Source organism: Silurus aristotelis (genome assembly GCF_946808225.1).
Source record: "Silurus aristotelis genome assembly, chromosome: 18".
Taxonomy (NCBI): Eukaryota; Metazoa; Chordata; class Actinopteri; order Siluriformes; family Siluridae; genus Silurus; species Silurus aristotelis.
The window spans coordinates 21584419-21607942 of record NC_139591.1 but is presented as its reverse complement, the minus strand read 5'-3'; the positions used below and the strand labels follow the sequence as shown (position 1 = coordinate 21607942).

Here is a 23524-nt window from a genome sequence, read left to right as displayed (position 1 = left end):
AGAGCCTTTAAACACTCAAGGAGGTCCAGTGTCCAAACTCCACATGACGTGGGATTCAATTGGTGCTGGTACGTCTCTAGATGGTTTGGGATGTTTGCTGGGTCGGCATCTACTTCTTTAAAGGTCCACAATCTTCATGAGGTGTGTGTATGTATGCATGTATGTATAAATATATATATATATATATATATATATATATATATATAATTGTGTGTTTGAAGTAAGGAAAGTTCCAGTTTAGGTTCTTGTTAAGGTTCCTTGTTGACATTTTCTGTTGAAGTAATCAGCCTTAGCATCCTGGGCTAAAATACCTTCAGAATTTTGGGCTGATTTAAAAAATCTCAACTATTAATCCCCACTTGCTGAGAAAGAACGAGGTTGAAATGAATCACCTCAAATATAAAATAATTTTTTAATAAACATTTTTTTTTCTCATTTAACTGAAATGATTTTTCTAAGCAAAAGCCAATGGGCTAAAGTTATTCTGTGTCTAGTGAACTACTAGTTTTAAGCTTGTGGGCAAAATATACTGGACCATATTTCTTTAAATACAGTTCCTGGTCAGGTGTCTGTCCATTATTTCTATGAATAAGGTTCCTGGTTGGGTTTCTGGACATTATTTGTTTGAGTAAAAGGTCCTGGTTGTGTTTCTGGTCCATATACTATGAGTGAAGTTCCTGTTCATGTTTTTTAGGTTGAACTTTTTTTAATAAAGTTCCTTGTTGGGTTTCTGGCCATTATTTTTTTTTTTTTATGAGTAAAGTTCCTGGTCAGGCTTTTTGAAAAATCAGAGCTATGAAATATAGAAACTAGTAGTTTTCACTTGCTGGTTGAAATAAAAATTCAACTGCCAAAATTCCAAACAGATTTTTGGAAAAGTTTTGTATTTAAAGAAATTCCAGGCTTCATGTTTCTGGGTTAAAACCTCTGCGTAAAGACATACTTAATGTAAAGTGATCAAGTTTAGTCATAATTGCTAACCTGGTAATTGTGAGCCATATGAGCCATAGTTTTTGATGAAACTACTTGAAATCATGTGGAAAATCTAAATCTAAATCTAGTTCAGTTCAGTAAAAAGACGACACAGACAGCCCACACTTGTGGAGTTAATGCCATGCTTTTATTTCCAGTAGCTGCTGCAAAACTTGGATCGTTGCACTTTCGATCGACTCAACAAGTGATCACCACTGAAGCAAGAACACTGAGCCGGACCCTCAAGAATAACAACTGTAAAAGCCACGTACTGTTTAGAAGAGGGGATTGTTATAGCGAGGCTTGTTTTGCTTTGAAGTAGGGTCTAGACAGGGTTTCATCATATTGATCGTTGGGATTAAACTGGATAAAAAAAAAGAAAGATTCACACCTTTGGGAATGTTCAGGAGAATTTTAGCCAGGGATTTTAGATCATTAGTGTGCAGATTTAGGCGATAGATTCAACCCCTATCATTATAACAAAAGTCATAACAAACATTGTGCATCTAAAACCAGGACATATTTAAAACTGTGAGGTTCGGGAATAAATACACACATATAATACATATTAATATTCACATTTATATATTATATATATAATATATATATATATATTTTTTATATAATATGCAGATAGCTTTCTTTCCTGTTAGTGCTTGTGCCACTAAGTATTTTTTTATTTTTATATATTTTTTAAATGGCTTTAAAACTGGTCAAACACTGTAAATCCTGCATGGATTATGATCACAAGTGACTAAAACTGTATATTTAAAGGCAGATGGTTTAATACTGTGGTGCGTTTTTGCTATTGTATACGCAGTAAATGGCAGTGCTCCTTATAGCTTACATACAGAAATAGCTGTCAATCTTCTCACCCGACCGAGCGCTGAGCTGCGATCTGTCAGGTTACCGTGTGTTGCCAGAGATACATCATAAATTAGATTCTTGATTTTTTTTTTTCAGTGTGCTGCTATAGAAGTAATCGTGTTCTGTTTGAAACGGGGTGCGTCGATGGTTCGTCCAGCCTCCGAGCGTCGCGTCCTTCCTCAGTGCCAGGACAAACGTCTAGGGGGCGCTGTGCTGCTCTCCAGCAAACCCCAGCCTGGGTTTGGAGTGGGATTACAGGGGCAGGCGGATATGCATGGCACTGCTGTTGGGTCGAGCAGCCAGGATGTAGATGGCGCTCTCACGCAAGAACACGTCCCATGTGACCGGCCTGGAAAGACATGTAAAGAATAAGAAAAACCAAGAGGCTTTGTATGTACATAATATGGACAAATATTTGTGGACAAATAAATATATAAGAATCATATATGTTTATGAGCATCCCCTTTTTTTGCTCATTTTGTTCGAGGCATATGACATTGCACCCCAATTGCTGACTCATCAACTGTTCACGTTCCACTATCACTCTCCACAGCAGATGTTTATTTAGCGTTTAGCAGAACATGCGCTGGACCAAGAAGGAACACAACTATGACACACACACACACACACACACACACACACACACACACACACACACACACACCTGTTGTCGTTTTTCTCCATGGCCTTGTCTCTGCTCTTGTCACTGCTTGAACTGGCAGGACTGCTCTCTGATATCGGGCCTACGTGACTGATGCTGTAAGAGAGAATGAGTTACATCATCAATTACAATTTGTGTCTTGCGTGTACACACACTAGTTCATGCGTTCATGTGGACATAAGAAAAAAAAAAAAAATCATCAACATACTGGAATAATTGCCTAAGGAAAGAGACAAACAATATAATGTCAAGGGAAATTATTTATCAGGGTTTATATTTTCATTTTTGTCTTTCCTTCTGTCCTTTAACTTCTGTGCTTTCTCTCCTTTTTTTTTTTTTACAGAATAAAATACCTCGATTAGAAGAACTGTATGCTGATTTGCATCGACCTCTTCCCCTGAAGGGTAAATAAATAAATGCATTACAGTAAAAAAAAAAAAAAAAAGGAAATAAATAAATAAATAGAAAGCAGTGGACTGCACGAAGCACAAAAATTGCACTCGGGACTCCAAGCTTTTGTATTTATTCTCAAGACGATTTTAATGAGCTCTGATTGAAAGGCATTATTCATCACGGCGTGTAAAAAAAAAAAAGCAGAACGAGCGTTTAACCTGCAGCGGTTTATAAGCGCTTCCCAAAGGAGAACTAACCTCTTATTTACCCAATAATTATAGCACGACTCTATTGGATAACTAATAAACGTTATAAGGACCAGTTCCTGTAATGATGATGATGATGATGATGATGATTAGCGTCAGATGATACACACACTCACCTGCTTGTTTTGTAATAGAAATAGCAGGAATAACAGATTAACTAATATCAGATTCACTACAACTCCATATGAATCGGATAAAATTCACATGAACCTGAACCAATCCTGGTCTTTGCAAGTGCTGCTCTTTTGCTTTTTTTGTTGTTGTTGTTTTGCTTTTTACATTACAGACCAAATTAGCTTGTTTTTAAGCACCTATGTGTGAGCTGGATTAGACATTTTGCATTAGAAAAAGGTTTTTATTCGCTGTTACTGTATTATGTTCGAAACATTTCTCCAGTGGTGAAAATGGTGCAACGTTGTGCATGGTTTGCTTGACTAGCTTTGCACTGGAGCTACAAAGCTAACGTGGCTACACTAATACCTCGGTACTCGTCGGCTGTGGAACTGCTCGCGTTCTGACAACTGAAAAATGTTTCCACACTTGTCGCACGCTAGGAACTCGAATCCGACTCTCGTGAGCGATTCAGTTTCGTGGTTAAACAAACGCATGAAGAGTCTTGTGTTAGCTGGTGAACAGCGCCATAGAGTTCTCTTGTGCTTTCAAGATTAAATCATCTGTCCTGATGTGGTTAAAATGCTAACACCTACTTGAAAGTTCTAGCACTTGAGTTTTGAAATTAATTAACGACGAGTACCGAGGTATTACCGTATTTTCTAGAAACAAGCAGGCACAAAATTTTACCATGTAGCTACAATATATGGACACCTGGAGGCGTCCAACTGTATTGCACCCAAACCTGTTCCAGCATGGCAATGCCCCTGTGCACAAAGCCAGCGCAATCAAGATTTTCTCTACATGGGTTGGAGTTGAAGATCTCCTGTTATGAAGCTGACCTCAACCCTACTGGGATTAACTCAAAAAACTGACTGCACCCCAGGCTTCCTCATCTCGCCTACATCGGTATCTGATTCTCCACGAATCCAAAATCTAAACATCTTCCCAGAAAAATAGAAATTCTTATAACAGCTTATATTATATTTAAAATCTTTTAGATCTTAATATTCCACTTTTGGAAAAAAAAACATAAGTGTGGTAAGGAAAGGGTTTTTTTTGTTTAGACTCTGACTTACCCCATGTTTGTTATTGGAGAGCACATTCCCCTGAGCCTGAGTGATCACACACACATGTAATACAAGCACAATGGGAAAATGGAAGATGAATGACAGCAGTGAGACAACATGGAAGACAAAGACACACAGGCAGAATCCATAACAGCCAGGTAGAAGCCATGCAAGCAGTGAACAGAATGAACTTCTAGCGAAGTGTGAATATTATGAGCTTTCATATTTTGATGAGGCATATTATAATCATACACTATCATGGGAACCGGTCAGGCATAACATTATGACATTATAACATGACTGGGGAAGTGAAAACACTGATTATCTCTTCATCATGGCACTTGTTAATGGGTGGGATTTATCCGGAAGCAAGTGAACATTTTGTCCTCAAAGTTGATGTTGGAAGCAGGAAAAAGGGGCAATTTGATTAAGGATTTGGGCGTAAGGATTTGAGCAGTTTGACAAATTGAGACGTCTAGACGTCTGGGTCAGAGCATCTTCAAAACTACCACTCTTATAGGATGTTTCTGGTCTGTAGTGGTTAGTATCTATAAAAAATGCTTTAAGGAAGGAACAGTGGTGAACCGGCGACAGGGTTATGGGCGGCCGAGGCTCATTGATGCACGTGAGAAACGAAGACTGGTCCGTGTGGTCCGATCTAACAGACGAGCTCCTGTAGCTCAAACTGCTGAGACAGTCATGCTGTTGATGCTCGAAGGATCAGAACTGTTTTGCAGCAAAATGGGGACCAACACAATATTAGGCACATGGTCATAATGTAATGCCTGATCGGTGTATAATTTATAAGGGGAGGGTAGTGGAAAAAGGTCATGAGCTTAAATCCTAGGTATACTAAGCTGCCACTCCAGGGCCCCTAAGCAAGGCCCTTGACCCCATAGTTGCAAGCATTTTTACACCAATTGAAAGTAGTCAATCAAACTACATTGATCTGAATCTTATTGTGATGAGACTGAAAGTTGGTAAATTTATAATCTATAAAATAAAGTATCAGATTAGTGAGGATTTATTGCTGTTGTTGAAGGTTTAACAGCCTGATTACCTCGGCCAGAAGGTTTCAGCTTGGTCGTAGGTGTATTAAAGCTCTTTTTTACAATAGACTTGTACTATTAAAACGGACATAAACATTAATTATACGAGTCAAGCAATCTTCTCTGCCAATGCTTGCAACTTGAAGTGGGTTGGCTTCTAGGCAGAACTCTTCATCACACTGGCACTCATTATTATTCATGAGTGAGTTTATTAGCTTTTTTTTTACAGCAGGCTACTTGAAATAGAAAAAAAATTTGAGAAATGCTTTATTAATGCCAGGCTTTATCTCTCAATCCTTTGTCTCTATTGTTGCTTTTACTTAAACTTGTCGAAAATTCACGCTATCTATAATCTTCAGGAGGAACTTGTCAGCAATCAGTCAGTTATAAGAAAGAAAAGATGCAGTATATTGCCCTCAAATGTATCAAATACCAACTAGCATCTCATTTATTCCCTAAGAGCTAAAGACTGATTGATTTATATTTCTTACCCAGAAGAGGATCATTTTTATACTCAAACTCTTGGTAAGACACTCAGGATCTTGGCATGTCTGGTCAGATGTCTTTTTTCTCATGTATTGCAGCTCATCAGTTGGAGCTTAACCCAGCAAAATTGATCTATTGTTCATACCAGTCAGGATCATATCATCTCTATGGACAGCTCTCAGATCTCACCTGTATTCACTGTAAGTGGTGCCATGGTAACCATAGCAATCAACTGTCATTTTTTCTTACATTGCTAATCCAACTAGCTAATGTTGATAAAAAAAATTTTCACAAGGGCAACTTGTCTGGTTTTGTCCACACTGGCCACTCAGGTGCTTGTTCAGTCCCTTGTCTTCTCAAGACTGGACCTACTGCACCTCGTTTCTTGCAGGTCTGCATCTATAAGACATTTGACCTCTGGCACTGATCCAGAATGCATTTACACAACTTTCCAACGCTGCCATTCATTTCGTCCACTGGCTTCATGATGCTCCTCAACAAGGCCGAAAACGGATCAGGACCTGTCTACCTTCCTAGAACCCCTGTGCTGCATTACGCTCCCACCCTCCTCTGCTCAACTAATCCCTCTGTCCACTATCACTGCTCCACTGATCCCTCCATCCTCTACCACTACACCAGTGATTGTTCTATCCTCTACCATGGATCCCTCTTTCCACTAAAACTGCTCCATTGATTCCACCATCAATTACCACTGTTCCACTGATCTCTCCATCCTTTACCACTGTTCCACTGATCCCTCCATCCTCTTCCACTGATCCCTCCAGCCTCTACCACTGCACCAGTGATTCTTATATCCTACACCATGGATCCCTCTGTCCACTACCACTGTTCCACTGATTCCTCCATCCTCTACCATTGCACCAGTGATTCTTATATCCTATACCATGGATCCCTCTGTCCACTACCACTGCTGCACTGATCCCTCCATCCCCTACCACTGTTCCACTGATCCCCCCCATACTCTTCCACTGATCCCTCCACCCTCTACCACTGCACCAGTAATCCTTATATCCTATACCATGGATCCCTCTGTCCACTACCACTGCTACACTGATCCCTCCATCCCCTACCACTGTTTAAATGATCCCTCCAACCTCTACCACTGTTTAACTGATCTCTCCATCCTCTGCCATGGATCCCTCCATCCTCTACCACTGTATAACTGATTCCTCCATCCTCTGCCATGGATCCCTCCATCCTAACACTACACCACTGATCCCTGCATCCTCTACCACTGTTCAATGATCTGTCAATCCTCTACTACTACATCGCTTCCATCCTATACGACTGCTCCACTGCACCCTTCACCTTTAAGGGTATAAGGAAAACATGCTTCCTGACTCTTCATTATTGTGGCACAGAAGTTGTAGAAGAATCTTCCACTTAATGTCCAAACAGAGTTTCTAGCAGTCATCAAACAACATCTACAACGTCCAGATTGGTTTTAGACTGTTTTTTGTGTGTGTGTCCTCAAGAACCAGCATTAGAACTTAGTAATTAGTAAGTTGCTCTGGATAAGGAAAATCACCATAAATGTAGAAATAAATGTTTTTCTATGTGTCACTGTCATTTCTGAGGGGTTCATTAGAAATCTTGATTCACATCTGGATATTATAAAAGCAGTTCTTGTGAGAATGTTTATGTGTAAGTGTAAGTCGATCTCAAATAAAATATTCCTGAGTAAGTCAGAATTCACATTCAGACAATATAATTTCATTAAAAATGGCTCCCCTTCTCTCTTAAGGGCTCTGATGGACCACAAAGGACTTGAAATAAATGCGAAACTGCATACTTATTGCTAATTGTTTAAGTGCTGATCACAAACAGTGCATTAAGCGGCGTCTTGACCCACCTGACGTTGCATGACTGGGGCTCTTTGCTGTGCTTTTGGAACCATGAGGCTTGAGCTCGCCGACTCTCTCCACCCGTGATGACACCGTCTTTATCCTGGTCAAGACTCTGGAAGACTGCACGTGCTCGATCACGCTCTTTAGCCGTGAGCAAACGCACAAGGGAGTTCTGGGAATCAAATCAAATATTCAAATTAGCTTCCTAAATCATTTTAATTTCAAACATAGTGAATCTTAGATCATGACATTAATAGTATGCATTATGTAAGGATTAAAACACTTGGTCACATTCATGTTGCTTTTATTTTTATGATTCCTGTACCAACATGGCAACCCTTCTATAATTCAACACGATGCAAATTCCGTCTGGGCTGCAGCTCACTGGAAACAACTTTACCATCCAACAAGACGATGAGCCGAAGGGTACGTCCGAGTTCTGTAAGCGTTATTTACAGTGTATCCCATATAATGGGATAAAACATCTACTCTAACTCTAAATCTACTCAAACATCTTATTTTTTGTTTCTTAGTAACGTTCTTGTAGTTTATTTTTGTAACCAGTTTCTTGTTAATTAGAATAATATATGTATTGCATCTTCTTTTTTAACATTGATTTGAATGTATAATTTCCACACTATTTTTTTTTTCAGAGTAAACTAATTTTCCTGGTATGTACTGAAAGCCTGTTTCTAAAATGTGCAGGCTGCCACTGAGAGCAGCAGATGGATATTAACAGCCGTAGCGAGAATAAAATATGTGCTTAGCATTTAATCGTCATTGAATTAATGAAAACAGTTTCAGCTACTATGAATGTAGACAGGAGGATTTTATATTTTGAAATGTTTATTTAATATGTAAAACAGTTTACAATAAATTAAGCTGGTTTTAGAGAATAAAATGCAAAACTTTTATTAGGATTAGGAAGAAAGCCTTATTAACAAGGGTAATTGGAGCGGTGATGGGAGCAGTGTCTGTTTTAAGGAGCTCTGGATTAGTCTCAGTGTGGCAGTTGTGATTGTTAGTTTCATTAAAGGAGGTGTGGCCTCTCTGTTAGTCTCAGTCAGGGGGTGTGGCCTTTGTAAAGGAGGTGTGGCCTCTCTGTTAGTCTCAGTCAAGGAGGTGTGGCCTTTGTGAAGGAGGTGTGGCCTCTGTAAAGGAAGTGTGGCCTCTCTGTTAGTCTGAGTCAAGGAGGTGTGCCCTTTGTGAAGGAGGTGTGGCCTCTCTGTTAGTCTGAGTCAAGGAGGTGTGCCCTTTGTGAAGGAGGTGTGGCCTTTGTAAAGATGATGTGGCCTCTCAGTAAGTCTCAGTCAAGGGGGTGTGGCCTTTGTAAAGGAGGTATGGCTTATATGCCCCATGTACTGATATCACAGCTTTTCTTCATCTAAAACATAATCATCTCTACTAATGCTTGGTGAAAAGCAGAGCTTTAATAAACAAATCCACACACACAAACCATATCTTCCACTCATCTCATACCTCTGTCCGAAATTTCTGCAGCATTGACAGCGACTCGTGATACAGAAAATCTGACCATTCTATCTGTCCCTTCTTTTCTGGGTCAAGAGCAGCGAACTGAGCCAGCACCTCCTCCTCCTGATCGTCCGTTAGATCCTTATCAAACAGCTGCTTAGACACAAAGTGCCTGTACTGAAGAAGCTCATCTGAGACGAGACAGGATTCTGCAACAAAGCAGCAGAGTACTGAAGTGCAGCCGTCATCAATCCTGGCGTGGAGACACAGAGCTAATTAGCACATGCTGTGATGAACGAACTGATGTTTTTAATAAGATACCACCATCTGGGGTGCACGCTTACGCTTTCCTACAGCGCTGCACAACTGAGTACAAAGGGGTCATGACGCACGTGTGTGTGTGTGTGTATATATATATATATATATATATATATATATATATAGTATGTGTCTATGTGTATAATGTATGTATGTATGTATTAGTGTAAAGATATACCTGGGATGATCTTGCACTGCTTAAATGTCTCCATCAGGCTGTACATCTCTTCTTCAGTCAGCAGCAAGTTCACATTGTCCTGGGAAGAAAACAAACATCTGCATATAATGATTCAGATTGGAATTCATGTCTAAGATGCTACTAAATCATCTTCCTAAAGCAGAAATGTATTGATAATGTCAAAGCTTCAGGTTGATGAAAGAATATTGAGGAACCATGTTTTGGATGAGTTAATAAGCCTGGCGATTTACTCAAATCCACAACATCCACAAAAAATCTACAACGCTGAAGGGGGCTTATCTTCTACAGAGTCCTCTTAAAACCCTTTAGAGCTAATTAATTAGCATTTGAGAGGTTAAAGTGGGCAGTGAAGAGACAACACTCTCGTCTGCTGAGGACACCGCAGTCTGGTCTTGGAGTAGAGAACTTGGTGGCTAAAACGATGCTAAGAAAAACAGACATTGCACACACTGTCCGAATCAAAGTCATTATTTCATTTACACTACACTGACATATACATTTTGTGGACACCTTTTAATACATTTCTACAGTAGTTGCGTTTAAATTTGTGAAACATCAACAAAACTATTTCGTTCCTGTTACTGCTTATGTTGTAGCATTCAGGTACATCATTCAGGCGTAACATTGAGTGGTGAAGAGAATAAAACCGATTATCTCTTTATCATGGCACCTGTTACAAGTGAACATTTTGTCCTCAAAGTTGACGTGTTAGAAGCGGGAAAATTGCACGAGTGTAAGAAATGGAACGAGTTTGACAAATTGCGATGTCTAGACGACTGGATCAGAGCATCCCCAAAACTGCAGCTCTTGTGGGATGTTCCCGGAATGCAGTGGTCAGTATTTATCAAAAGTGCTCCAAGGAAGTAACAATGGTGAACCGGTGACAGAGTCGTGGGCGTCCAAGGCTCATCAATGCATGCGAAGAGCGAAGCTCGAAGTCTTCCAATAGATCCAATAGACGAGCTCCTGTAGCTCAAACTGCTGAAGAAGTTAATTCAGGTAAAACTTGATGTGTCAGGACTCTTTTAGGAGCAAAAGGGGAACCAACACAGTTTTAGCAGGTGGTCATAACGTTACAGTTCCCTCAGGTTTCCACCTCTGTAAATAAGTGAAATCTTTCTCGATCTGTTTTTACTTTAAAGACTTCCTGATGGTGGAAAAACCTAAAGTTGCCCCTTTCCATCACTGAATCCATTAAAAAAATGTTTTATCTGCTTTATAAAAATCAAGGCATGTGGCAAAAATCATGCATCACGGCCCCCAAGTCCCTGTAAATGAGCTTTTACTATAGTAAAGATAACATTAGTTGTATCCTAATGAGTGAATATAATTCTGTAATTTGAAGCTGCATTATATTCATTCAGAGCTGCTTTTATTGAAAATTCAACACCTTCTGTCCAATTAGATTCAAGAACTGAGCAGCACTCAGGCATAAATAAGAACCATATTAAATGGTTTGCGTAACAGATAACGATGAACTTTTCTTTTTTGAAGCACATGCTCTATTTTTCCCTTTGTTAGAGCTCACTATTCTCTATAGTCTTGTGAAAGAAGTGGGTGAGACGAACAGGAGATGAAGAGAGGATTATAATCACACTGATTAATTGGACTTTAAAAAAAAAGAAAAGAAAAGAAAAAAGAGGCCTGATGAGTTCATGGTCCCTGAAGGAGGAAGCTCTCGAGATCAAATGCCGCCAGGACTCTTTGATATCAAGAGCTGCTCGTATTCAGACAGACCTTTCACTTCGCCCTTACTAATGCACACTTTTAAAGGCTGTTAACACCAGAGGTGAACGAGACGCACACTTTATCGTCTCCCTTTTAACAATAGTGAAGAAACCTGTGGAGAAAGCATCAAGCGTGGTGCCATGATTAAACTTTTTATCCTTAAACAAACAGTTTTTACTAATATAGAGTTGTTTAAATACTGACTGTGGCATATATTATCTGGGTTATAATTTATCCTAGTATTTACAGATGTGATTTTTGCTTGATAATGCAAAAGCCATCACCGGACATTCATTTTCACCTCAAAGCACAAGTTGTCGTTGGTCAGACGAGCGTTTTGAGGTGTCACATGACTATATTTGCCACTATTGTTTTTATGTCAGTTTCAGTGATGTCACTACATTAACCAGCAATGACTTTCAGTGGTATAGTAACGAAGTAAATGTAATTTCGTTACTGTACTTAAGTAGATTTTTTTCTTGTGTCTGTACTTTACTGAAGTATTTCCATTTGGGGACACTTTAACTTTAATTTCACTATATTTGAAAGTCAAATATCCCACTTATTAATCAACTACATTTTGCAAAATCAGTCGTTCTTTTTTTATTTATGAAGATAAAATCTTCATTGGTCAAACACGCAGCAAGTCACCAATCCTAGTCGAGGGCAGGCTCTGTTTTGAACTTGTATTCATTGGGGCTTGGTGATATCTACTTATCACCAACATACAGTTCAACATCAGTTCAACAGCAAGTAGAACATTTTGAGAGGAATAAATGATGGAACAAAACTGCAGACTCGACTTGCCACAACACTTGCCACTTCTTATCTTCTTTATCTGGTATTGTAACTGATATTATACACTGTTTTCTCACTTCCATTGTGGTTCCTTCATCCTTTGATCATACACCTCATATACCGTTCCTCAAGGCTCTGTTTGGGGCCCTCTTTTATTTATCATTTACCTACTAACGCTTGGTCACATTTAAAAAAAATATGGCATTAATTTTTATTGTTACACAGATGATACCTAGCTCTGTTTGTCCTCTAAGCCAAATTGTAACCTTCTTTCCTCCTCTCTTTTGAAATGTTTAGATTGGATTAAATCTTGTTTCTCGCACAATTTTCTCAAGCTAAATATTGACAAAACAGAAGTTCTTCTGGTTGGCACCAATTCAAATTTGCCAAAATTCTATATTTTCTCACTTTCTATTGATAACTCTATGATGTCCTCGGGTAAAGAGTCTGGATGTCGTCCTTGATAGTACATTGTCTTTCAAAACGCATGTGAACAATATTACTCTGTCTGCATACTTCCATCTTCGAAACATCAACCGTCTTCTCATCTCTTGAATTTTCTTCTACAATCAATAAATCATTTCAATCATGTCTGCTAACCCATCAGTTCAGATAAGCTGTTTCTGATTAATCTTAACAGTTAAATAGCTGTTTGTTGTAAAAAAAATTATTATAACACTCACAGCCTTATTTTTTTTTGGAGTATTTGAACACGATTTTTTTGGAGTATTTGAAAAGAAGGTTTTGGGCTCATAATAACAAATAGATATCAATCAGTGTTTGACTCATTAATATAATTTTATTAATAGATCAGTGTGTTAAAAGTAACATTCGCATCTTTTTACATAAACTGAGTTGATTAAGAGTCTTGTGACAAAAATGATAATAGGAAAATTATAGCCATAATAAATCATAGTACTTTGGATATTTAAGTACATTTGAAGGCAAAAACATTTTAAGTGAAAGTTTAAAGGGAGCATTTTTTACTTTTACTGGAGTCGTATTTTACTGAGTGTATCTCTACTTTATCTTAAGTACATGGTTTGTGTACTTTATCCACAACTGATGACATCATGCGGCATCAATATGGTACGCAGAGAGCTTTTAATTTTGTTATGTTATAGCAAACTGCAGTTGCAGTATAGGGTTGGTCACGTGATGTCACTCTATAACTCCTTCCATTGTGCGGTGTTAAATTTTACACATCCATGTTGGTGCAGGTTTGTTTAGTTTGTAAGGTGTTTGATTTTTGGCCTTGACAAAGACTTATGTTGGTTTGACTTTAAAATGTTAAGAAAAATTAAGTTTTTGCAAAATCTTTTCAGTTGATAGCTTTGCATTGTCCTCAATAATCCATTGTTTTTTTTATTGGTCGCATGCACTTTACAGCACAGTGAAATTCTTTCATTGCATGTCCCATTGATGTTTTGAAGCTGGGTTCAGTCATGATACAGCTCCCCTGGTAGCACTGAGCATTAAAGGCCTTGCACAAAGGCCCCAAGATTGGCAGCATAGTGATACCGGGGCTTGAACCCGTGAGCTTCCAATCAGTAATCCAAGCTAATAAACCACAAAAACAAGCAAAAATTACAGTTTAAATGGTGAAAGTTATCCTGAACCAACATGGCTACCATTCTATACTTCTATACTTTAACACTGTTCATTGTATTGATTATGGAATCCGCAACGAAATCCTGCTGAACTGCTCTGGGATCAACTGGAGCACAAGAAAGAAATCTCCATCTAGTGAAGAGCACCTTTGGCAAGTTTCGCAAGAGGCACAGCAAAGAATTTCAGCTAAAAGTTTGGAGAAACGAGGATTTTTTAAATAAAGTGGAACCTATGGACATTGATAAATTAGTTTGGTCAAAGTAAATCTTTATACTGTTAAATGACAGTTTGTTGCATAGAAACAAGGGGAACATGCACATGTCTCTCAAAAACCATAAAAAGACTAGGCGTTTCCAAAATGTTGACAGGTGCTGCATCTCTTTATAAAATCTTTTGTACTAGGTGTCTTGCTTCTTTATTTATTTCACACTCAGGGGAGTGTATGTGTTCAATCCTATTCTATACAACAGACTCCTACCAGCATTTTGCAAGACAAACTTGCAGAGGGACAACAAATGATATCGGGTCAAAACTGCAGGCGGTTGATTTGGCTGCAAGTGTAAAGGAAACAAAGAATGGTGGACAAAGTGCCAAAAAATGAGCATTCTCAATGACTGACTAGATATACAAAACAACAAATATAAATAACCTGTGTATTTTTAGGGTGTTTTCCAGCTCACCATGTGACATACTGTAGCATTTTAACTGTAGCTGCATTCAATCATTCTCAATTCCTCCTCGTTATCTGTTTCCAGAGCTACGACAAAAGACAAACAAACAATACATCGATCACGATCTACCGGTCGATGACAAAGGTAATGTGGGTAGATCGCATGACAAAAAAATAGATATTTAATTTATGCATTTTTATAGTAGGTAGATCATTTTGACTTGGTCATTTTATAAGTAGCTTCCATGTTGAAAAAGTGTGTGCACCCCTGCTGTACACAAACTCCATGCATTCAGAGGATAGGGACTAGAGCCCTGCCTGGATTATTTTCTTAACCCATCTTTCGCCCAATCCTTTATGTCTTTGACGGCCCACTACCACCCACAGCAAAGGTTAAACTGGCCACTCCCACAAGATTTGCGTTGGGTCCCGTGGAATACCCATCCCAATGCAGCCCTCTAGTGGGGACCCACATTTAAACTGTGATATTAACTGGTTCTACATCAGTTGAGTGACAGTTATTTTTTATCCAGTCGACAAAGAGTCTAGTTTTACGCTGCTCAACTTGATTTGTGAACGAGTGTATACTTTTGTTATTGTTATAGATGTTCTGCCTCCAAGCCCGAGGCCCTAGGCAATTGACTGCTCTGACTACAGTTAGCACCAGCCCTGTAAATCAGACAGAAAACTACAGAGGACAGCCTGGACTGCTGCTCAGAAAATTATTGGTGCTGATTTGCCCATTGTCCACTAACTGTACAGCAACAAACAAGCATCTATGTCAGTGGTGCAAAAGTAGGACCCAAATGCAGGACGCAGCAATAAAGCAAAACAGAAGTCTTTAATACAAAATAATCAAGAAAGCACAAAAAACAAAGTGTCCAAAAACTTATGGTCCTCAGGGTAAAGTAATTCACACAAAAAAACCCCACAAGAGCAAAGTGTCCAAAACTTATTTATCCCCTGTGTAAAGTAATCCACAAAAAAACACGGAAGCCAACGAGACAATCTGGCAGCGAGCGTGAGAAAACAGTGTCTATTTATGTGATGGCAAGATGGCGGCCTGGACGGTTGCGGGTTCGCGCTACCCCGGAAGTGGAAGCACCGGAAGTGCCCGCGCCGCTGGCTGACAATAAAAAAAAATCCCCATCACACACACCCGGCTCACCACCTCCCCCAGGCACTCGACCTCATGAACACACACTTAAACTGGTGCTTTTCTGTCCACGTGCGTTACCACGTCTGTGATTACATCATGGACAGCAAGTTAGAACAACGAGCAAACATGAAATTCAGTGTGAAACTAGGCAAATCTGCCGCAGATAAGTTTGACATACGACGATGCTGCAATGAGTCGTTCGAGGTGTTTCGAGAGGTGGTTTAAGAGTGAAAGAACACCACTGGAAGACGACGAGATTCAACGATCTCAACTCCAGAAAATGACGAAACCATTTGTTAACATGTGCACGATAATCGTCAGAAAACAACATGATCTCACTTCCGCAGACACCATAGTTGCCAGATTTGGCTCCTCCTAAAGTTGAAGATTCTGCGATCAAAGGTCACCGTTCTGACACCGTTGCAATGATCCAGTCTGAAGCGCAGAAGGTTCTTGACACCGGGACCGCTGTATTAGTGTTCAAGGGTACTCTTTTGAAGGTGATTTAAATAAAGTACTTTCTTGTAAACAGAGCTTGTCTCGAAACTCATTGATACCACCTCGTAGTTTAAGGCTCTGAGTTACTCAGAGGTTTGGGGGTTCAAGCCCCAGTACAGGCGCAACTGCTGGGCCATTGAGCAAGGCCCTTAACCCTCTGTACTCCAGAAGCACTGTATCATGAATGATCCTGCGCTCTGACCCCAGCTTTCTAGCACCATTGGATATGGAAAGGAAAAAAGAATAGAGTAGAGTTTTGGTCCTGGCAAGTTACTCATTTTGTCCATGTTTTGGCCCCAGCCATAGATTTTGAGTAATAAACCCTCAGTCAAAAGCTATATTGATCTTTTAACCAGATCATATTGTGGCTCCTTGTTTATTGTTTCCTGCTTGAAAAATTTTTTTTCCACCCAATAATATTATCAGGAAATGTTTAATGGCTGTAAAATGAGGTGCAAAGAGTACATGATTACTGGTGCAGGAAGCTCTATAACAGCTTAATGTGTATTGAAAAGAGCTCTGCTCATGATAAGGGCAGTTGCATCATCAGAGGCTGGAAACCGTTTCCCGAGACGCCGGCCATTGGCGGAAAAAATCGATGTGACACCTTGGCTAAAAGTCTCCTCAAGCCAATTTTGTGTGTGTTGCCGAGTTTCATCTTTCCACCATGCTGCTGTCGTTCCTTATTAGCCTGAGGTTCATCCTGACTCATGGTGGCGCTCGGGTCTTCTCGGCTACCGTGTGGAGTAATATGCCAGAAATCATGTAGGTGTCAGTCGGCTGGGAATTGCGAGGTGGACAAAATCATAGAAAATAGGTTTTCTGATGCTTTCTTCCCCCCCACCAACACACACACAGACACACACAGACACACACACACACACACACACACACACACACACACACACACACACAGATTATCCAGAAGCTAGTATGAAGTGAGAAAATGAGAAGCCGTGAAACAACTCCTCAGAGGAAACATGTGCAAGACAAAACAACCATGATAATGACAAACTGCTGAGGGAATGCGGGATCACAGCTGCTAACAGGCTTTTGTGATCCAACCTGTTGGAAAAAAATTTGCAAACAATAGATAAGCTAGCAAAGTAGAGACATGAAACACAGCGCTAATATGCTGCCTCAACATTATCTTTCTCATTATCTGATGTATATCTAGAGAATGCTAGCAGGCCAACGAATGCATTTGTTTGCATTGTTTATTTACACTAATACAAACAAGTACATTAGCATGCTCGATAAAAGTGTTCTATTTATTAGAAACCAGTAGGTATATTTACAAATATGATAACATAAATAGTTTTCATTTGTAATAAAAAAAAAAAACTAGCATTATTTGTCATTTAGCATGCAATACTTAAAGGCTATAGCCTAGTATAAAAGTATGCTAGCTAACATTTGAGCTCATTAGTTTTTTATGCCATTAGTACAACTAGAAAGTTTGCTAGCGATGTGTTTAATATACAACTTTGTGTCTATTTTTTAGGCTAAAATAACATATGTTTAAATATATTATATAAATAAAAATGTAAATTAAAAAAGAGAAACTACTTTCGCTAGCAACTTATCTACAGTAACATTACTAAGTACTAGACCCATTTATTAATATTAAATAAAAAATCAAGTCAAAACAATAGGCCAGTCTGCTAGTAAGCTACTTTTGTGTAAAAAAATAGTTTAGCATGTGATTAAAACAAGTGGTGAATCTATTATCAAGCAACATATTTACTTTTAATTTGCTAATAAATCAAATAATTGAGAATAATTTAATCTAAATGAAAATATGACTGGATATACTACAAATGGCTAACATTTGGTTAGCTATTAGACCTAGCATGTGTGCTAGCAAAATTTAAAATATAAATGTCAGATAAAAATCTATACCATTTAAAATATAAACTAGAGGCCATGTTTTAGCAGCTAGCAAATCTAGCTAACGTTAGAGCTTACAGGCCATGCTTGCTAATCTATACATAATATAAATTATTTTAATTTTATTTAAGACTAAAGGCTAAGAAGATTAGCAAAAAAGCTAAGAAAAAGTCAACTATTATATATTTTATTATATCATTTAAAAAAGTAGCTACATCAATTAGTAGGATATTTAACACAAGGTAAACTTTTTATTGCGATATAAAACTTTGTTTACCAGCTACAAACTAGTAATTTGACGTGAGTAGCTACTGGAGATGTTTGCTAGCTATTATTAAATAATATAAACCAATTAATGACTAGAACTAGACAATTAGACAATTGGTGTGGAATTATAAACCAGTGGCCAAGTATGCTACTAAGCTAGGTAAAACGTCATAAATGGTTTGCTTTTAATGCTAAACAACATGGAACTTTTTTGTCTCGCTTGCGGGACATTATTTTAATGGAGCACTGATCTTGGTTACTGAATACCTTTTACATTGCAGGAATCAGGATCGGCAGAGTCTAACAAGTGCCTACACAGAGCCATACATTTATTCATGAATACACATAGCCCTAAGTGTGCACATGTAGACACGCTCTTTCACACTCCTGCAATTAAACAACACTCTCCACGCTCTCCGTTGCTCTTCACCAGCTGGCCAATTTCCTTAATCCTCGGCGGGCTGCGAGGCTGAGATAAGCCTTGTGTTTCAATCTGAAGCACGTTGGCGGCATCTGACATACCTCACCGCAAAAATCCAGCTCTATAAATCTTTACCAGTCAGACAAGATCAGCCTTCACAAACATCCAAACACTGCAATATGACAAGATAATCCTCACACACTTATTTCCTATTTAACCTTAAAACCCCACAGTGATTCATCTGATTGGAACACTGTATTGGCAGGTTGATTGGCTGTTGTGCAGCAGTGGATTAGGCTAATGGGGAAATATACAATCGTTTTGTTAATGTTTTTTTTTTTTGTACTAATTACAACAACTAAACAAATCCCATCATGAAGATTAAAGCGCTCACAATGTTGTTGTGAGTCCTGGATGATGTTCATGAAGATATCAATCAGGCTTCGGTTGAACGAAGAAAACAGCATCCAAATCTCTACATGCTTTATTAAGTCATAACTGTCAATTTGGGTACCAAAGTCCAGGACATGTCTGAGTGGGGATGGGGGTGGAGGGGATGGTGGGGGGGTTATTTAGCAGTTCTTCTGTCCAACTGTTAAATTGACATGTATATTTTTTTTACATTTATTCATTCATTTTCTCCCACTTATCCGTAATTCGGGTCGCGGGGGCAGCAGTCTAAGCAGGCCCCCGCCTTCGACTGCTGCCCAATCCTCACAGCACCGTCCCTTACGGTCCCTACTGCAGTTGGTGAGCCCACGGGAAGGCGGCCCCACGTCACTCCGACGTCACGGACCTTGATATTTCCCTCGTAAGGGACCCTCGGAGCATAGAGGGTTAAGGGCCTTGCTCGAGGGCCCAAGAGTGGCAGCCTGGCGATACCGGGGCTCGAACCCCAGACCTTCCGATCGGCAACCCAGCGCCTTAACCGCTGGAGCCACCACGCCCCTATTTATAATTATTATTTAATTTTGAATTTTTTTGTTATTTATTTTGGCATGAAAGCAAAGGTCACTGACCAGAGGAAAGAAAGAGCGTATAGATAGAGGGAAAATTATGAGAAAATTGTCTTGACCATTTTTAGACATATGTATTGTGAGCGCAGACTCACGCAGTAGTAGCAGCTCCAGCCCGTGGTGGTGTGAGCCGTCTCCCTCATCTCCTGCACGGTGTCAGCTCGCGAGTAACCAATCTCCTTCAGGCAGCCATCATGAAACACCCTCGTACATGTCCGGCACGGGAACAGATCGTCCGCCGTCCACACTTCGCACACCTCGCACATTTCATCGTTCACTGGCTGCAAAAAAAGACATTTGGGTCTTACAACCTGCAACGGCTGCAATAAGCTGATAATGGCTTATGTTTAAATTTTTATAGTCGATGGCCGCAGACTAAGAAAAATTGAGCAGTAAAAGGAACTTGGCCTGGATGTTTAAAGTCATTTCATTCTGACCACAAGGGAACAGGGTGTTTTAATGCCGGATAAGACTTTTTAATCTGCATATTTCAGCATATTTGGCCTCTTGACGATTGATTTGTGAAGGAACTAGTCTAGGAGGTGATGTCAGCTTTACAAAAATGAGCCTAATAGTACAAGGTGGTATCAAAAAGTCTTAAAACAAGCTTTGTTTACAAGAAAGTATTCTACAGTATGTTTACACACCATCACCTTTAAAAAGTCCCCTTGCACTGAAATAAAGCACTCCCAGTGTTCCATGCTGTTAGTTAGGTTTTAAATGAGAGCCCGCGTTTTTTCTGAGCTGCGAGTTCCAAACCGTCAATTACCATAGGGGCTGCGGGGGTGCGTCCAAAATTCACTGATTTTTGTAACTCGTAACGTCTTAAAACTTGACCCCCACGAGTCCTGGGGGACCACTGCATTTGATCCAAGGTTCAAAAACTATTCCAAAGAATGAATAAATCTCAGATGTCACTTCAAAACACTTGTTCGTCGGAAAGCTCTTCAGGGTAGAATGTTATTGTAAGACTTTTACAGTCTTCAAAGGTGTAGGTATTGATATATCATAGAAATAAACATGAATGGAAAAATTGTATGACCTCTGGAAAATGTACAATGCCAATGGGAAACAATTACTCATCTTTATTGAGATTTAATTCTAAATCGGATCCATAATAGTTCATTCAAACCAATAGTTCATTTATTCCAATGCATTAAACTATGGAGCCAGAGTACCATAAATGTGTTTAAACACTGTGTTATTTAGAAATATTAAAGATTTAGGAAGAATATCCAAAAATACAGGTGAAAGTGTATTTAAAAATTTTATTCGAGTGAAAGGATTGTTTCTTCGATGAAATTTTACTTAAGTTCAAGTAAAGTTACTGGACTAAAAATGTACTTAAGTAAAAGTGAAAAGTAGCTCATTTAAAATGTACTTGGATTGGTGGATTCTAGAGTATGTCAAACAAAGGATATAAATCTCAAACTAGTTTTTAATTGAAGAAACACCATATAGCGAAAAAAAACAAAAAACAAAAAAAAAAAAACACTACAGTCTGAGTAAAAAAAAAACTCCTGCTACATTGTAATTTATGATACTGAGAGAAATAACAAATGCATTTCCCAATTCAGACAGCGAGCGCACGCATTGAACAACTTTTGATTCTGGGTCTGTATCGTCTTTCTTTCCTGTGAGTTAAACACGTTTGTTTTCCGCCCATCAATCAGTACAGTAGTTTCCGGGGCGTGATTTCTTTCCCCTTGCTTAATTTTTTACTTATTATTCTTTTACTCAGTAACAGATATGATTTAAAATGTACTTAAGTACTTCAACAAAATATACTTAAGCCAAAGTAAAATTACAGTTTAACCACTTCAAAAAGTAGAAGTACTCAAAAAATCTACTTAATTACAGTAACGTGAGTAAATGTAATTTGCTACTTTCCGTCTCCGCGGAAATGAAATCAAACAAAATTCAATAATGAGCTAATCAGACAAGCCCTGGTTAAAAGAAAAAAAAGACATTGTGTTTACTGGAAACTAGGATGTAATATAACCTTCTTTTCTCTGACTGCTGGGTAATAAAACTGAATAACCGCTTTATTTCTACATTTAAAGGAGCCGTTGATCCGTTTAGTCTAGCTTCTTGAACCTCGTGTGAACTTGAATTTCCATAATCAAACTTCCATAATTACTCCATTAACCTTTTTCCATTTCCGAGGTTTAAATATAGCAACAATTACCCGCACACCACTAGTGTATGTAGGTACACTGGCAGAGATGTCTGTGAGAAACCTTATAAAATGCAAATACATTATTTTTCAAAAGTTTGCGGACACCAGGTCATACGTATGGTATGTGCTTTTTGAGCACCACATTCCACGTTTTACTCTTAGTTTACTTTTATAATTCCCTCCATTCTCCTGGGAAGATGTTCCACTAGATTTTGGAGTGTGGACATTTGTGTTCATCAGCCACAATTGTGTTAGTAAAGTCAGGTACTGATGAAGGTGAGAAGGTGAGGAGGCCTGGGGTGGCGTTCACATTCATCCCAAAGGTGATCAGTAGGGATGAGATCGAAGCTCTATAGCAGGCCACTCAAGATCTTCCTCTCCAAAGCATGTAAACCAGATCTTCATGGAGCTCGCTTTGTGTACAGCGGCACTGCCATGCTGGAACAGGTTTGAGTTTCCAAGTTCAAGTGAATGCAAAATTTCATTATAGCGCATCCAAAGTACAATTCTGTACCTCCAGCTTTGTGATAACAGTTTGGAGAAGAACCACATATAGCAGGAAAGGTGTCCCAATACATTTGTCTACATAGTGTCCTGCAGAACCCCACACATGGTTAAAGGTCAAGTCCGATAAACAATACAACAAGATATGCTTTGGACCAGAACGCACCAACGTTATTTTTTTCCCAACCTCAAGAGCATATTTTCATGCCGACCTCATAATAAGCACAGAAATACTTGTCTGATTATTTGGCATGATAATTTTCTTTGCACTCTCCATGCCAGAGCTGCCTGACCGTGTTAATGCCAAGATAATCAGCATTGCAATTAGCATCCCACAAGCCCCCTTGTAATCCCAGCACTCGCAATAGACAATCTGTGCTACATTTCCCTTACGAAAAACAGCCCATGTATTTAAGGTGCCTTGGGAGTTAATCCGTCCTTTCACATGCCGATAAACAATATCCAGCCTTTTCTCTCGGCGGCACGCAGGAGGGCAGGCGAGTGTAAAAGGACGCGAGTGCCAATCAGCCTCCCACGGGTGCCATCAGTGAAACAGAGCAGGATCTCAGGGTCTGAATGTGATGAGGAGGTGTGATGAGATTTCTTTCGCAATCTGGAGGGATGCAAGCTGCCAATAATGCTGAGAAACCTTTAAAGGTGTTGCCTTAGCAAAAGTTGTGTTTGTTTTTCATGGGGGAGGGTGGGGCTTTGGCCCTTAACCAACAGCCCACCTTTACTAAAGTTCAAAGGAAAGTCATTGGATTCAAATAGTCATTTCCTTTTCCAGATGATGAGGTTATTTTTTTTTTACTTTATTATGAAAATATTAAGGTGAATTTTGGCTTCAATACCCATTATTGTTACATAATATTTAGGTTTTTTCATTTTTCTCCTCCATGTACATTTTTCTGGTGATCCCTGGGTAATTTGTTGTGTTGGTTTTCTGTTTTTTGACACTTTCCTGTACAGTTTCTATGTAAGTAATCAGGGCTGAGAGACGCTTAATGTAAACTAAAACGAAACTGTTGTTTTTGATACATAAATACCGCA

General features: G+C 39.1%; 1 protein-coding gene across 3 annotated transcripts in view; it reads right to left on the bottom strand.

The window, feature by feature from the left end:
- Positions 1-1098: 1098 nt before the first annotated feature.
- The window catches only part of phf24 (PHD finger protein 24), a 38385-nt gene continuing 15959 nt past the window's right edge, over positions 1099-23524 (bottom strand). Inside the window, exons 3-9 of one of the 3 annotated variants that reach the window (XM_083568800.1) lie at positions 19887-20072; positions 9713-9791; positions 9223-9425; positions 7749-7915; positions 4350-4385; positions 2504-2596; positions 1099-2188 (exon numbers count right to left, since the gene is read on the bottom strand). In XM_083568800.1, coding sequence (XP_083424926.1) covers positions 2092-2188; positions 2504-2596; positions 4350-4385; positions 7749-7915; positions 9223-9425; positions 9713-9791; positions 19887-20072 — 861 coding nt within the window. In that variant the 3' untranslated portion in view covers positions 1099-2091. Of the gene's footprint in view, positions 2189-2503; positions 2597-4349; positions 4386-5408; positions 6670-6834; positions 7023-7101; positions 7916-9222; positions 9426-9712; positions 9792-19886; positions 20073-23524 lie in introns of those variants that run through there. The other 2 variants (XM_083568801.1, XR_014537869.1) reach the window with 2 other exon arrangements.